This window comes from Spodoptera frugiperda, chromosome 10 (assembly GCF_023101765.2).
Source record: "Spodoptera frugiperda isolate SF20-4 chromosome 10, AGI-APGP_CSIRO_Sfru_2.0, whole genome shotgun sequence".
In the NCBI taxonomy this organism is placed as follows: domain Eukaryota; kingdom Metazoa; phylum Arthropoda; class Insecta; order Lepidoptera; family Noctuidae; genus Spodoptera; species Spodoptera frugiperda.
In genome coordinates, this window is record NC_064221.1 from 10,645,137 (window position 1) to 10,663,005 (window position 17,869).

Sequence of the window (17,869 nt, forward strand, 5' to 3'; positions counted from 1 at the left end):
CGATTACGCAGCAAACTCATACTAAGGGTACAGATACCAAAATCCAGCAAATACTGGCTAAGAAATCAACTTTCTGTTTATTTATGACTATTTTAAGATTGCAATATCTTTTTTTACTAAAAAGCAGTCTAGTGCTTATATGTTTAAGGATGCAAATTGCTTGGCAGGACATTGTATAATAGCGTTGCTGAGAACCCTGTTTACGAACTAGTGCAGAGTTGTTTATTCCTCTATACGGGTGTATGTCTTCTTGAGTTATGGTCGTCACTCATTTGTTTATAAAAAATATGAAATAGTTATTAAATGTTATGACGTCTAGTACGAGTTTGCTTTACTTTTAACGAGATCAAATCGAGAGCACGTTCGGCGGTCTGGGGCCTTAGTCTGCTATTACAATTGTGTCAGAATGGTCGATCACTGAGCAGTGCGAGAGGGACAGAGCTTTGTAGGTTGTATAACTCCATCCCTCTTGCACTGCTCAATGATCGACCATTGTGACACAATTGTAATAGCAGACTAAGGCCCCTGATTGGTTGGTTTATGCGAGTTAGCCAATCAAAGCACCGAACACGCTCGTCCGCTCACTCGTTTTCATTACTTTAAACGTAGAGCAAACTGGTAATAGGCCCTCCTGTTAGGGAATATATACCATAGTGGTGATTTTTTCCCACAAGCAATAATACATATGTACCTACTTAATTTTTTTAATAGCTTTTTGTTTTTTGATGGAATATATGTAGTTGCTAACTTTTTATTGAAAATTCCAACTTGAAATTAATTTTTAAATATGTGGCCATAAATTATGAAAGAAGAAACGATTTATTATTTTTTCTTTCATCGTTTAAAATACTATTTCCTTCTTGAATGCCGGTTGATAACACAATTGAATGACGCCCCATTCTGAAACCAGTCTATGAATAGTTCCTAATAATATCAATGGCCTGTTGTATCTTCTTCAGTGAGACTCGCAGTTTGTTCTCTTCGACGGAGAGGTTCTGTCGCTCAGCCAGTAGCGCTCGCGCAGTGTCCGAGTCTCTGGACGCGGACCTTGTGATGTGCGCGCCCTCTATCTTGAGGGTAGTGTTCCGTTTGTGCAGGTCGATTATTTCTTTCCGGCGAACTGAAATTGTAAGGAATATTATAAGTCTATTGATGTTATTGTTGTGTTATTTCCTCTTGCACCGCTTGCTCTTTGAAAAAAGCTGTTAGGCTGTATATAATATTTAAATTAGGTATAACCTGTGTATACCTTAACATGCAAATAAATATTTTGAGTTTGTGTTTATTTATGTAACTCGTTTTTTTTTACTCTGATAACGTATTCATACAAATACCCTTATTATTCATTACTTATTATACTATCCCATTCGAATCCGAAGCTGCGGACTACCTAGCTGGTTTACCGGGGCTCTGGCTCGAAAAGCAGGAGTAGGAACGGGGTGGTTTTTAGTCAGTATGAGTCTAACACTCCCTCTCGCCTCGCCCAAGACGGGAGAAATAATTGGACGATTTAATCTCCTTAAAAAAATTCCCTTAACTATATAGCGAATTAAATAATTGATTACCTGCATCATACTCCCGGTAACTCTTCGCCAGAGCTTCCAGTCCGGCCCACGTGGGCTCGTCCACTTGACAACCAATGTCACGAGTCAGTCCAGGGGGCGCCACTTCCTCTATGACCTCAGTCACTCCCGCCGCCGAGTTCACAGGCTCGTCCATAGATGTCGCCTGTGTCGTCGTAGCGGTCGTACACTCCTGCGTCGTTTTCAAAGAAATGATCTTCGCTACACTTGGTATTTTAATCTTAGGATAGTTTTCATATGGTTGCTGCACTTTTATATTCGAATTTTTAATGTTCTCGCTGTCGAAACCCGGGTTTAAGTCCCTTTTTCTTGTGTTCGGCGTTTTGAACAGTTTGACACTAGTGTCCGCCATTTTTGAGAGCCGGTTCAGTTCTGAGAAGTTCTTCTCTGCTAGCACTTTAATGCTTTCTTCGTTTGTATCTCCGTTAGATGTGGAGTCTAATCTCTTCTTGATGAGATTGTTATTTTCGTTGACACACTTGTTGATTTCCGTCAGTAATCTGAGTTGGCAGTTGGGATCGAACCCCAGTCGAGGTTCCTTACAATTGTCATCCAAATCTGGATTACTGTATCGACGTTTCCTTTCCTTTAATATTTCTTGCCAGACTTTGTCGTAGCCTGTAATTGAAAAACATAATTTGCTTAGTAGCATAATATTATTTTTAACGTTTTCCCACGCTAGGATTTTCTCCTGTGTCGTGGGTGCGATTACAAACATACAACTTCCCAGACACATGAAACCCAAACCCGAAACAACAATTTGTGGATCACACGAAGAAATGTTTCGTACGGGAATTATACTCGCGTCACGTTGCACGGCAGCCAGTAGCCTAACAACCGCGGCAACCGTACAGTCGTCCACTGCTTAATAAAATCCGGTAATTCAATGTTATGTTGTTAAGTACTTAAATGTCTACCTACCTTCTTTGTATTTCTGCGTGACTTGTGTTAACTTCAACTTGGATAGAAATAACTTCTTCCTCTGCATCGTTGCTCTGTTCTCCGGCTGTACCTCAGTCACTGGCTTGTCTTCATCTATCTCTTCATCCTGTGGTTCTTCTTCAGCCGCCCCATTACGCAGCACGTCGAGACGACCGACTGCGGCATACGCGGCTGCCACGGAGTCATTTCTCAGCACCTTGTCTTGAAGTTCCAACTCTTTTTCTGTAACATTTAGAATAATACATGTCATTTTTATGTTATTAATTATCATTTTGATTATTTTATCGGTCGGAGGAAGTTAGCTAGTCTTACCTTTAAACTCTTGTAATGTGGCTAACCTCAAATGAGACATGAATTCAACTTTCCGCTTTTCTTTGTCATCTTTAATGCCGTACTCCTCGATAATTTCTTCATACGCCTTCAAGTCGTCCTCACCGTAGTCATCGGAATCACTCTCGCTACTACCATCGTCCGCCGCCATTTTACTTTTTGCAAATTCTTTGTATATTTCACTTTTTACTTTATCTGGTGTAATTATATTATTACGAATTTCAGTCTTTTCAACCACCTTCTTAGTAGGTTCAGGTTTGGCATCAGCTTTCACTTCTTTACTGTCTCGGTTCGACAAATACTTGAGTCGTCTCAAACGTTTTCGTTTCTCATAATCGTCTAAAGAACTAACTTCTTCTACTTTGTTTACTTTAGGTCTGATGTTAGTTATAACTATTTTAGGCTGTAATTTTGAATCCATTTGGTAAGGGCAAGCTATAAACAACTTGTCATTTGGTTTACGCTGGTCTGATTTTTTGGGAGCTTCCTTCTTCGGTGCGATAAATTTCGGATAGTCTCGCTTTTTAAATGGTTGATTTACTTTCTCAGCTTCTACTATAGTGGTAATGGGTACTTGGTAAACGATTTGTGGGCTAACAATAACAGTTGGATTGGCTTGGATTACTATATCAGGTTTAGTAATATTAGGAAGAGTTTGTAATACATTACTGCTAGTCTTCAGTACTTGTACTTCTTGTGTCACTATAGTACTAGGTTTTGAAGCTTTGACTTCTGTTATACTTTCAGTACATATTGTTGCTGGTGTCATCACTGCGGGTGCGATCGCTACTGGCACGGCAACTGCTGTGGCAGCAACAGTAGTACCAACAGTAGTAGATGTAGATATTTCAGGTGCAATTTTAATTTCCTTCGGAGCTAATTTTGGTTTATTACAATCGGGAGTTTGTGTCACTTTCGAGTTGTTCTTAATCATCATCAAGTTGGGAAATTGAACGTTACTCAGATATACAAAGTTCGGTTGCAAGACAACGTTCTTAGTTTCCGTTACTGTTGTCGTCACCTTCTCAGTCACTTTTTTAGTCTTTAAATCTTGTTCCTGCGATGTTCCTTGAGATTTCTCCTTCACGACTATCTTATTACCATATATTTGATTTTCAGTAATCAAGTTTTCGAAATCATTTTCGTCGCAATTCTCTTGGTGTAATCTTTTCAGTGCAACTACTTTCGACGAAGTACTTTCATTGACTACGTCTTCTTTACATTTCTTACTTTGGCTTGACAGTCGTGAAGGAGCTTGCAGGTTTTTTGACTCGAAGTTAGCTCTCTGCAATAACACTTGTGGATTCTGCTGCTGTATCGTCAGCAACATTTTTGGATTCGTGTTGTTCTTATTTTGTATGAAAACTATCTGATTCTTTTGTTCATTATAAGACTGTTCTGGTGGTTTACTGAAATTAACTTTACTTGGTTCAATATTAATAGGGTTAAATAAAGGTCTTTGCATAGCTGTGTCTTTTGCTTCAGATGTTGTATCAACCTTTGGATCCGGCACACGAAACTGACTATCAGTTTTGTTGATCGGTTCACTAGAATTAAGTAATGTACTGATACTGCTGGTCGGTGGCACGCTAGGCTTTGGTTCTTTGATTTCGGGCTCTTTAGTAGCAGATTTTATAACAATGTTACTCTGTATTTCAACTCTCGGTGACTCTTTGTTGAAAGACGATGCAAATGGTTTCTTTGTTAAAGAATTTTGGAATGCAGTGTCGGGCGGATTGCTCACACATTTCATATCTATCTTACTAATGGGTATACTCGTTTTTAAACTAAACCGTTCTGGTTTCTTTTTGAAATCTTTGTTTGGTAATTGTGATGGTATTGTAACTGTGGCTCCGGATCCTTGTGCCAACGATGTGATACTCATTTTTGATTCAGTCGTTTGTGTGTTAGCCACCTCTGGCATGGAAGTAGCTGTTATTATTTCGGGAGTAAAGTGCTCCTCGAAGTCTGTCTGCTGTTTGGGTAGGTCCTTTGGTGGTTCCATGTCCATGGTCGTCTCAACGTCAACCATAGGTGTATGTGGCTCTTTGCTCATTGTTGGGAATGGCATGTACTCTGGTGTCGAAACCTCAGGCTGTATTGGAGGAGGCATAGTCGGTGGAATAATAGGTGGGTATTGAACTGAATTGATGGGTTGAAACGCTGAATATCCTGGGATTGAGTAGAGGTAGCTTCCAAAGTTTGGGTACCCGTCCACTTGTTTTGGAGTCATGACGCTTGGGTTAGGGTTGGGGATGGACGAGGGGGAGATTTTTGGAGAATGTGGAATAGGTTTTGTTGGGATAGGAAACACGGGTTTTTCAAACATCATTTCGTCTGGGCGGTATAGTTCTGGAGGTTTTGGTGGAATGGGTTCCGGTGGTAACGCTCGCTCCTGCTCCAGGATTGGTTTCACAGGAAGGATCACTGGAACATAGAAATGATTTCTATTAGAATATTGCAGTGGTTTGTTTACCCTGGAAATAAAATTGTTGTACTTGTGTTTGACTTACTGTATTGTTTCAAGAACTTAGGTACTACTTATGTAGTTAGATTAAATAATTGCGATAATAATTCTGCTTAATTGTCTTTGATAGATTCAAAATGTACTACGACTCCCGTAACTACTTATTTATGTACTTTTGATTTTACAGACCAACATCATGTTGCTACGAAATCTTAAACTAACCAAATATTAATTTCTTTACGAAAGACATACTAAATTAATTATTATGTTATCGGCTTACTCACGTATTGTTTTGACGAGGAACTCGACTAGTTTCAAGCCATGCCAGAGGCTCATATTCATGAGCAGCATTCCGAGTAGCAGCGCGACAATCGCCGCGTCGTGTGTCGCGGAATGCTGCTCATGAATATGAGCCTCTAGCATGGCTTGAAACTAGTCGAGTTCCTCGTCAAAACAATACGTGAGTAAGCCGATAACATAATAATTAATTCTTTACGAAAATTTCCGAAAATTGTACCTAAGTTTTTATACAACTTCTGATATCGCTGAATTATTTTTTTTGTTTTAATCTCATACCTATCTAGTATTTAATGTGACCTAGAAAGGACGAGCGGTGTTTTTCGATTCATCATTCAGATTCATAACGTCTAGCCTGCCAGGTGCGGCGAATCCGTAGGCAGAGGAGGAATATCACGGTGATTTAACAGGTTCCCACGGCGTGGGAAGTAGGTATATGATTTCTATTGTTTTTACACAACACTTATTTTCTAACAAATTAAAATGCATGCTAAAAGTAGGAGTTGGGTAGGTTTGCGATCTAAACAGTCAGTTCTACATTAAGCTTAGTTCTATTCACTGAGAAATATGAGAGTTAAATGTTCAACGTTTGCCTCATTTAAATCCGCAAAATATATTTATATTTTTGCTCTTTTTTCAAAATACCAGGTGTCGTATTAATGAATTTTGGGTAATTGAATTTTGTTTTGAAACGGTAATATTTCTCAGTGCACACTTTGTTCTAAGAATAGCAAGCATTGTGTAAGCGTATCTTTCATGCACTATTACCTAATATTTTTAGGTAGGTATTCTAATATAATGTTTATAAGCACTACTAAGGTCTTTTTTAGAAATAGGCTGATATTGAGGTAGATTGTGCTTTAGTATCTATTAGAATTTTAGCTAAAGTAAGTAAATAGATTGTACCTTAATATGAATATAGTAGGTAGGTACATAAGCATTAAGTGGTTCTTTAAGACAGGTTGTTTTTTATTAGGTAACCATTCAAGACGATTTCGTTCACTTAATATCGTCAAATACCTAATTAAACTCATTTTTAGTAATAGCTTATTCGTATTTATCATATTATACATCATTATCATCACGCTTTTGCCCACTGGGATGGATAGATAAGGCGATGGAGCGCCAAACGGCACGATTACAGCATCCTTACTTATCTCTTGTTTCATCGATCTATTCACCTATACATCTTCGCCATGAATCATAAAAATATAATCTAAGTAGGTAGGTACCTATACCTATCAATCTCTACCATGAGATTCAGTATATCTAATCTTTCTTGATTTTATTATCTTTTCCTCAAACTGCTATTTAATTGTAGGCTATCTACTGAATAAAATAGTCAGGCTATTGAAAAACAGTAGCGTATTTATTCTGGGTTTCGAACCCAGGATTACAATAATTTGATTTCACCTACTTAGATATCGCCACTCTGACAATTATTGGTAATTTAGTTATTGCATTACGATACGTCTTTTATTTGGTAATCTATATTTTAGCGCTGATTCTTAACATAGCCATAGCCATCTAACTTGGGACTCGAACCCAGTTACAATTGCCACTGACTGACTTTCTATAATATTTTTCTTTTAAGATCATTTTATTTTCTTATTACATTCTTCATGAATACTTACACCAAAGAAAATATTCTTCTGCCTCGGATGGGTCACGAATTCCCGAACATTGTCATACCAATAAGCAGGCTTTTACACACCACCTATACTTGTTTCTAGTGATCTTGATGTGGTAGATCTTCCAATGTTTAAGATTCTATTTACTTTGGTTCTATCAGTCTATCTAAACCTAGAATATCACTGAAACAGTGATTGTGTTCCAAAATACCTAAGTTTTTGTGATAATTATAAAATAACTTGATGTCTTACTCATGAATATACTTTGTAAGGATATGTGCAATAAATCCCGTGTTTTGTGCTCGTAATCAACTTGGCGTGAAACATTGTGCTTGCCATTTCTGAGACACACTACTTACTGATAGTACCTATTTTTATTATTAAACTACATAGCAAACCCTGCGAACTCCGTTTCGCCACCAATGATTTTCCCTGTTTTCCTGCATTTTCTTTGCTATAAAACCCACGGAGCCCGAGACCTTTCCAACGAATGCAAAACCGTGGAAATCGGTTTCGTGCGTTCTATAGTTATAGCGTCAGGAAGGAAAACCCAACTTATTTTTATATTAGAATAGATAAACTTTCAAAAATTTTCAGTTGATTCTCCCTCTAACGTTTTATTGAAATAGATAATATTTCATGATTGCATTCCCCTTCCATTCCGTTGTGTTGGGATCACAGACCTGTAGCCTGCAGGTCATCCAGTGGCGCACGGCACGGCATCGGTTCGCAACCTGTTGCGTCCTCCCGACTTCCCGACTCACCCACTTTGTACAGATTACCCTCTACACTTTCATACACTACAAAATTATTGTTGTAATTACGTACTTAGGTAGGTAAGTATATTTTTGTGGGTAATTTACCTACTTACTGTTATTTTTATTTATTCAGCACCCCACCTGACAATTTTGTTTTATGAGGTTTTCTACGAAGCGTACCCGAACAAATCCCATCAACCTACTTGTCATGAAATCCTAGTACCTACCCACTGTAGTGTGTGACATCTCGCCTTTATAAGTAGCGTAAGTTAGTGTATAAGATAGTTAATTAAAGTTATTCATACGATCAACACATCTCCTTCATTGCTCCCTAAGTCATTGCATTAAATTACAAGCATAATAAAACCGACATTATAACTGAACGAAATCTACTTATTCCTCCCCCTATTTCACCCGACTGTAAGAAGGGAATGCCATGCCACGAAGTCCTAGCGTACCCAATGTTAGCATTACACGAGAAATATCTAGGATTCTTTTGGGAGTTTCATGGAATATTTTTGTTTTAAATAGCCAGTTTTAAGTTAACATCGTGATTTCTAATCTCATTACATGATCATCAAGGCAACATTGATACATTTTTTGTATTTCAGTAGTTCTATTTCACTGCAGATATTTTTATTTAATACCTACTTAAGTTTAAATTTAAGAATACCAATGTAGTTGAGTCAATATGAACTACGGTGGGTGACACTGGCGCTGGGACTTTCAAGATGATCAAGCGCTCACATTGGTTAGTACTTTACCTATGCACGTATGTACAATTGTACATCCTTATTTGGTTGGTGTTGTGATTCGAGTCGTAAGTTGAGTTAATGTTGAAATAAGTAAACTCAATCAAACCACAAAAAACCTAACAGTTGCAAATAAATATAATTAATTAGTTACAATTTCATCACAGAGGACGCTCTACTCGATATAACTTTAACCTAACCTTACGTGGAAGCCACGCCGAAGAAGAACCCGCCCATGAAACCGACAGAGAAGCAGTTGTTCTTCTTTATGAAGCGGAGCACCCGGTCCAGCCACTGCTGGCTCTCGCCCGCAGTCTCCTTCACTCTGTCCCAGTTCACGTTAATGTATCCGAACTCCGCGGCAAAGTGGAGCAGGATGATGCTGCCCCCGAGGCCCACGGCAGCGATCCTCCCCACTCGCACGATCGACACTCCCGCGCCCCACCCCGTTATAGTCCCCAACAGGAGATTCTGGCTAGTTGTATGCTTAATACCATCTATAGTGATGTCTAAAAACGATTGTGTCTCTTTAGGCTTTAGTTCCTTGTCCTGTTTCGGTAGCTGCCGCAAGTCAGTGTGCGGTATGGGCCGCGCCATCGGGAAGCATGTTTTTATGTTGTTGTTTATCTTTAGGTACAAAATTGTTACGTTTGGTTTGATAGCTTGGTGGGTGACACGTTGGGCTTGTCATGGTAACAGTGGGCTGCTCTCTGCCCCACTCTGCTCTGTGTCGAGCATAGATCTGTATTTAAGACCTACTTATAGCAACTGATGCAATTCGATAGAGATAGATTCCTTCTTATACCACTTTTCTAGATATTCTCATAATTAAGCGTAAAATCCTAATGAGAACTATGCTAGCCAGTTAGGCTGTTCTATAATTTCAAAAAGATCAAAGGGAACGCGATCGCGGTCCGCCATTGTATTATTGGTTGTGAGAAAAATCTCGACCAATGACGGGCGAGAATGCTATTGAGCTCACTTTCATATACAGAATAGCACAGCAGATGGGGCCAATTTAACGTAAAGTGATTTTTGTTCAATCTATTTAATTTTAATTCAATTTAACAGTCACCATAGTAGAGAATTACAGAAACTGTCTGTTAATAGTTCTGTGTAGTAACTGTCTATTTATGCGCACTTCTGCCTATACCTTCCACGATTAAAAGGCGTGATGGTTAATACTATGTAATTTTAATCACGATGTGATTCGATAACTAGTAAATCCTGCGCGATCATACACATACCCGACCCGGTGATCGAAACCGGTACATAACGGCTGCGCTATTAAGCAGTCCAGTCACAACAAATATGACTACTTGGTCCCAATGTTTCAAAATACCCAATGCAATTATGTTACCGTGGTGGTGACTAACATAATCCACATTTTACCTATCTATAGATCAATATTGTAAATTCTGTGACGCCGTGATCCTGTAAAAGCTCTTGTACTAGTCAGCATTACAATTTGCTCGTGTCATGTGCTACGTTACGTCGATGTGCTGATGCACGATACTGAGACATCCTGCCGAGGGCTCATTGCTGCACTACCTAGAAGCTGCACAAATACTAACTACATGCTAACTTCAAGCTGGGGGAGGGAGGGGTCAAACAAAAATAAAAGTGACTACGCGGGCGGCGCGGACGCGAGACATAGCTCGCTACCGCGCCGGCTCGCTAGCATGCAACACTATTAATTTCATTGAATGTATTTTTCAATAAAACCATTTTTTCACTTGTTAGGTATTGTCCATATCATATCTAACTATTAAATATAATATTTACATGACATATCGGACACTGACACTTGGAATACGACAACACGCCGTCCGCCTAAATGCTGCTCGTGATTGAAAAAAAGATTGAAAAATATTGAACACCTATTAAAAGCTAAAATTAATAATAACTATCTAAGTTAACGTATAAAGAGGTTTTTTTGTTATAAAATTTCGTGTTTTTAATTCAATGTTTCGTTAAACACTGCAGTCGTCGGTCGCGCGGGGTCGTGGTCGCGAATACTGCAACGGGAATCAAGTCTTATCACAAATGCAGTAGAGTTTATATTGCGAAGCAGATTGCACGCGAGCCCCGAGGGGCACAACTTAGAACTACTTAAGTTACGAAGACCCCGGACGAGCGAAATACAAATAAAATAATCAGCGGCAGCGACACTCGCTCCGCGCCCTACGTATATAATTCGTGCATTATCATCGATACATTTGTTACAGCTACATGTTATATCATTTAAATAACCGCACATCCTATCTAGGTACAGTCTGCGCCGGGCAGTCGTTTATTCGTCAAGTTTGATCATACGGAGTAATCACAAGTCTATACATAGCGGAGTAATTACAATGTATACTTAGTGGCGACCTTAGTAAGCGTACAGTCCGCGGCCATCGCCGCAATGTGTAGGAACTCGGCACTTTGTCGTTTGGCTTCACTCGCACAGTACGGCACCAGTAGTGCACTTCTATCGAAACTGATTCTTATAAACTACACGTAAATAAGTTAAAACAATACAAACAGTATAGCGACATGACGTCAGACTTAGCGGTACAGGAGACTGGCTTATGATAACAATTCATTGATGTGAACGGATGAATAATGGCTTTAACTAGTACCTAATATAAAGTGAAAATTATTTAAACATGTCAATAAGAAAATTACGATTTGAAAATGTAATAAATAAGTATAACAATAATGTTTATTGTCAACGAAACAAACATCAAACCAGCAAGTTATTGTCAGAGTATATACAAACACTAGGTCCACGTTGAAACCAACGTACATACAAACATTCGTATGCTATATATGACTGCTCCCACGGTCCTGTTTTGAACTGTTATATTCACGTGACCGGGATACGACATGGACTAGAACGCCCATCTCTTGTGTAACACAACACACCTCAGGCGGAGAATGCAACCAAGCAATTAAACAACAAAACTGAATAACAAATATGTCGCACGTCGCGTCGTAAGTACATCGTCACCCCACAATACAACAACACAAATACATACAAACTTCAGATTTAAGTCCATACATCAAATAAACATGATTTACTCAAACCGTTTCGATAAAAGCACACACACGTTACAATATATCAATGAATGAATCAAGTTTCTCGCTCTTGGAAGATACAATTATGGAATACAGCTGTATAAAACTTTATAAAATTTGTAGCAACGATTTCAGTCAAGTCAAAATAACTTTTATTACGTGAGACTTAATGTACAATTTGATTTTCATTTATACTCATTCGCTGATTCTTTCTTTGCATGTGATTATAAGTATATTAATTTCATTCAAACGAATATTAAAGTTTATCAAATATGATTTAAATTATTTCGTATTGGAGCTCACGTGAACAAAAGCGGATTTTAACTTTTGTAATGTAATAAATTAACAATCAATTGTTCGAAGCTATTATAATCTCGCGATCTTCTATTCACAACTTACGATAGACGAGAGATTTAAGATAATTCTATGATCCGAGATTATAGTTCACTTTAAATAATGAATAGTACATTAAACCCATGATTGTAAAGTATTGTAAGTGGATACATAAGAGCCGCGACAGTAAGTTCTTGAAACAATATTAATATTTATTCCTAGTCTGTTATCATTATCACTGTAGTATGGAATGGGTGGGAGTTATGGGGGAGGAACGTAATCTCAATCAGTATTAGTTTACATGTCACTGTAAAGAGACCGACATTACGAACATTTTGTTCAGATTTCAGGTACTTCTACGCAATGGAACACGGTTGTAAGTGCTATCAAAATATTACAAAAAATATGATATTTTCATTTCTTGCCGTGCATTGCAGAGTTCAAAGAAATACTCGTGTTACTAACTGGATTCACCAGGTGATAATTTTCTTTGTAATAGGTGTATAGGCACTAGAGTGTGGGTAGTGTCGGCTCGATACATGACATGTGGGGAAGTGGTACAAATCATGTGATGGTGATCACATGCGGGGACGAAAACACAACAAAAATATGTATGTAATACAGTGACGTGGTGGCGGTAGTGATAATGCAGCGCATGCATACCATTGCCAAGTCGGTACGTACTATTATTTTATTTGTATTTTGTTGTCCTCGCATGAGATTACTAGCACGAGATGACGAGTTTTGTACATTGAATAATTTCGTAAAGTATTCTGTAGACGTAGTATGGGAGGATTGTAAGGAGTCGTCGGGGAAGCACTGCGGTGTGAGTGGCGCGGGGCGCGCGGCGGGCCCCGGCCCGTCAGGCGGCCGGCTCGTCACCTGCGGGGCGCGCCGCCTCCTCCGGCGACGGCGCGGGCGCTGGGGCTGCGGGCGCGGGCGCCGCGGCCGCCGGCGCGGGCTGCTCGGGCTCCGGCGCGGGGTCGGCGCGCTCGGCGCGGGGCGGGGTGGGCGCGGGCGGCGGCGCGGCGGCGGACGGCGCGGCGGGGTCGGCGGGCGGCGGCGTGTGCTGCGCGTGCTGCGTGAGCGCCAGCGGGGCCAGCGCCAGCGGCGCGGGGTGCGGCGCGGGGTGCGCGGGGTGCGGCGGGTAGGGCCGGTACGGCCGGTACAGCAGCGGCGGCGGCAGCAGGCCGCGCGCCAGGTACGCGGGCGGCGGCAGCAGGTGCGCGGCGTGCGCGTGCGCTGAATGTGCGCTATGTGCGCTGTGTGCGCTGTGTGCACTATGCGCGGCGTGTGCGTGCGCTGCGTGCGCGGCGTGTGGATGTAGCGCGGCCGCGAGTGCGCGTTGTTCGTCCCTGGCTCTCTCCTTCTCTCGTTGCATTCGCTCCCGTTCGCGTTGCTCTTTCTCTCTCTGTTCTCGTTCACGTTCACGTTCTCTGTGAATTTCAGACAAACCAACATTATTTTACGGATAAACAAATCGTTGGCGACTAACTACATTTAATGTTTTATGATTTATTTGCGTTACCCCATTTCAGAAATGTCCGATCATAGTTTTGAACTCCAATGTTGTTCCAAACTAATCTGACATTCCCGTAATTACACATCAACATAAAACCATAACACAAAATAATGGTACATATAATGTATTACCTCTCCCGCTCCCGCTCGCGCTCCCGCTCCCGCTCGCGCTCGCGCTCCCGCTGCAGCTGCAGGTCCTTGTCGCGGTCGTCGTGCAGATGGTGCACGAGCGGCAGCGGCGGCGCCAGCGGCGGGTACAGCGCGTACGGCGGCAGCCAGCCCACGCCCACGCCGCCGCGGAACACGCGCTCCAGGTACATCTGCTCCTCCGCCGCCAGCCTGCGCCACAAGCAAACCACTTCATTCCTATTTACACATACACAGCCGAAGATGACCGGATCCGCGTATGTCTTAAAACTGTGATCAGCTTTCTAAGAACAGGTTGTGCAGTTCCTCTACATTTTCGGTTCTTCAAGTCTGTCTTAAAAGAGCTGTCGGTCAGCAATAACCATGTTGATGACATCTAATAACAGCAGGACTTTTAAAATGTCAAAATAGTGTATCAATTAAGTTAAATTCAGTTACATAAAGTGCAAAGCCTTTCAGATGCCAGTCACCCAAAAGACGTTGCAGTATATTGGTAAGGTCCTACATACCTGTACTGCAGCGCGGCACTGGAGTAGATGCTGGGGTGTGCGTACGGGGAGTACGCGGTCGGCTCCAACAGCGGGAACGACGCCGCCGGGTGGGACAGTCTACAAACACACCACGCTCAGTCTAAACGCATTCTTGCAATACACGAACATAGTCACCAAAATAAATGAAGAATTTCTGATAATTTCTAATTATAAGTTGGAAACCGCTAACCCGCATTGAGCAAGGTGGGGATAATTGTTCAAGTTCAAGAAGTATTTGGTCAGCAGTGGCCACTTATAGGTAACAAACAAATAAGCTAAATAACACCAATATTGTAAGAGTTGCAAAAGGTGTTGATTGGACAAAAACTGTACAGGAGACAATCTACTAGAATCACTCTTAAGATAACATATTGTAACATTTAAGGCAGATTCCATAGCACGGTTCTAAACCTTAGTATTTAAGAGTTGCAAATTTGTTATTGATTGTACAAAAACTGTATTTTGTGTAAATAATAAATAAAAAAAAAGATAAAAAGCACAAAGTTCTTCAGTAACGATAATATGTATGTAGTGAATGATAGTTTACCTGTCATCAGGTCGGTACGGCTGGAACCCGCTGGCTGGCAGATGATGTGGAGAGGCGCGCTTGGGCGGCGCGGGCGGAGGCTTGTCCTTGCCGGCGTCGCGCTCGCCCGCCGCGGCGCTGCCCGTGCCGCCGCCTGTACACTCGCATCGTCAGACCGGGCACGCGCGCCCGGCCACACAGCTAGTGCAGCGTTTAGCTCTTACTACACTTATAATGCCACAAGAACGCATTCAGAGATCTTTCTCCTTTTTATACGACCTCAAGCGTACAGTTCTATCAACAACATCTTTAGAAACGCAAAATAGCATTGAAGGAAATTATTGTATGTTTTGTGTGGCCTTCTCATTCATTCATACATAAATAAAAGACTGTAAGAGCTAAACGCAATGAAAATCAATAATTGAAAATGACAAGTTGTTAGGAACATTGAATACAAAATGAATCGGTTTCATACAAAGACTAGATGACACTTAAATTATCTTACAATTATATTACAACGAAACTTTTATGAAACGAAACAAGCATTTGTCTACTGATTGACAAAAGTGATCATTTATTAACACTTTTTTTAACACAGCTAAAATCGCCAAGCGATTTCACCATGACCTTGTTATACTTGCAGTAAAACCACCCTGGTCAATCATCACAACATCATCAAGTAAACAGTATCTATTTTCTAGCGAGACAGTAGTCGACGACATATGGTACACGTATGGACAAGTATTTAACCCAACAAGTGCACGCTGAAGCTGAAGGGAGATCAAAAGAAAATGGGATTAGCGGACTATTCGGATAATGGAAAATGGAGGCGCTAAAAAGATTTGGAAATCTTTTGGAGAAATTGTATCACTTATTTATTATATTAATTAGCATTTTCCAAAACCCTTTCGTCCAAGGTAGCAAACTACGGGTGGACTCACCGTCCTTGGCGTCGGGGCCCGCGTTCTTGGCGAGCGTCCGCAACGCCGCGGCGAACGGCCCGCCTTTGTTGGGCGGGATCTCCGCGCGTTTCGGAATCTTGCTCGCACTTACACCTGTTGACAATACAGACGGGATTATATCATTACCTTTTACATTCGTGTTTCTGCAGAACATTATCTTTGGATAGTAAAATAAAAATATACTGTAGATACATCAAACAAGTGATAATAATTAAACTTTTGTTAATTATTAGTATCTAAAACATAACACCACATTTTAGAATAAACAAAAATAAATAAATGAACTTTTCTAGAACGGTGATTCCTTTGGCAATTTCACCCCCGATTAATTGGAAAAGGAAGTGCATGTTCCGCAAACAGATATGCATACGAGTTTCATCTCTTTGAAGCCGACTGGAAATTGGAAAGCTTGTTTATGTTTGGTTTGGTAGCGTGCGGATTTTTGGTAGAAAAACGTTTTGCTTTCTGGAGGATAATATAGAGCTTCTGAAATAGCTCAAATTGTTTCCTGCTCTCAGATATTGTCTGTTATAAACTCCCAGCATATTGATTAGGGACGGACAGCTGTCACAGTTGTGAATGGCTGTCTATACCAATTACAAGTGTTGATCGTAATTGCCACCAATGGGAAGGCGCGCAGCTGCCGCGCGTCGCACGTTTCGGTTGAAAACTGCCGTTTCATTGGCGTGTCTGTATATTTTTTACGGAGCTCCGTCAACAGCAGGCACCGTGAGCCGGTGTTTCCCATCACGAGTCGTTAGTGTGTACAGAAGTCAAACTTTACTGCAGCGTGCTCTAGCAATATTTTTTAAGTAATTGATTGCTGTGGAAGTCTTTTGTTTTATGTCGTTTTTATCATCTCTTTTACACAGGACGTAATGCAGTTTGTAATTTATCGAGAATTCGGAAATGTATTATAGAATTCCATATTTAACCAAATAATTAATTCATATTTCAATATACCATTCGATACAGTCGCACAATATTAAATACTATTCAGTGACATTTTCTCCGAATTTGCTTATACTGGGAAACACATTATGTTCTAAAATTTCATAGTAAATATTTACGATAAATTAATCCACGCATGTTTTGAAAGCATTTCACCCGAAACCTGTACATACAATCATACGATATTATTTAGTTACTTTGATATCAGCAACGCTTCCATTTACCGATGTAATAATTAATGCAATTCGGTGTACAACGACGACATATGTTGGTTATAATTCTGTGAATACGCAGTCGGTGTTGCCACCCTAGTCATTATGTTCGGTTCACACTTAGTTAAATATGACGAGCGGGCGTGCTATTGACAGGCCGTACGTTGCACACACCGCTGGGGGATATTTTTACACGGTGATTGGTGATTAAAAAGTACTAACAGCGTCGGTGTAATTAAAAAACTGCTGTGTAATATTAATTATATCGGCGTATAGTTGCAACTGTTCATATAAAAACTATATAAGAGTAATAATGGAGTACATAGATAGAAAACAGGAACTCTCGAGTTTGCCACTACAGTCCAAAAGACCGTTACAAGAAAGACCGCCTTTTTGCCGAAGCCTACATCCTATAATACGAGCAAATTGTAAGTCAGATCAGCGAAAAAGATCTCCGTACGAAGCGTATCATACGCGTGTTCCTTGTCATTAAAACGATGACATGGCATCACGTGCGAAGAGGCATAATTCTACAAGAAAACTGTTGTAGAACATCAACATTCCTAGGAACATTTGACGTCACTGATATTCATCGGAACAGGGAGTAGCCTGAACTGATGATGGCTAGCTATAGCGTGTATAGTGAGTCAACCACTTAGGCCAGTGCATCTATTTATTAGGTGGGTCTTGGTCGATGCTCTGGACCTGGCAGTTGACCCCGTGATCAATGTGCCCCCGCTCAATTGTTACTTATGGCGCTATGGACGCGTTTGCAATCATGTATGGTCGTCCGTTGGTTTCAGAATATTTTTTAATGTTGTTTTTTCCTTAAACCTGTTTGGGGAGATTTATATCGAAAGACGA

General features: G+C 40.6%; 1 protein-coding gene across 3 annotated transcripts in view; it reads right to left on the minus strand.

Moving 5' to 3' along the window:
- Window positions 1-743: 743 nt before the first annotated feature.
- LOC118277740 (uncharacterized) overlaps window positions 744-17,869 on the minus strand; it is a 138,039-nt gene continuing 120,913 nt past the window's right edge. The window contains exons 13-21 of one of the 3 annotated variants that reach the window (XM_050696143.1): window positions 15,822-15,935; window positions 14,902-15,034; window positions 14,334-14,432; window positions 13,810-14,016; window positions 13,039-13,592; window positions 2,838-5,282; window positions 2,505-2,747; window positions 1,566-2,201; window positions 744-1,120 (exon numbers count right to left, since the gene is read on the minus strand). In XM_050696143.1, the coding sequence (XP_050552100.1) occupies window positions 912-1,120; window positions 1,566-2,201; window positions 2,505-2,747; window positions 2,838-5,282; window positions 13,039-13,592; window positions 13,810-14,016; window positions 14,334-14,432; window positions 14,902-15,034; window positions 15,822-15,935 (4,640 nt within the window). In that variant the 3' untranslated portion in view covers window positions 744-911. The remainder of the gene's footprint in view (window positions 1,121-1,565; window positions 2,202-2,504; window positions 2,748-2,837; window positions 5,283-13,038; window positions 13,593-13,809; window positions 14,017-14,333; window positions 14,433-14,901; window positions 15,035-15,821; window positions 15,936-17,869) is intronic. The other 2 variants (XM_050696141.1, XM_050696142.1) reach the window with 2 other exon arrangements.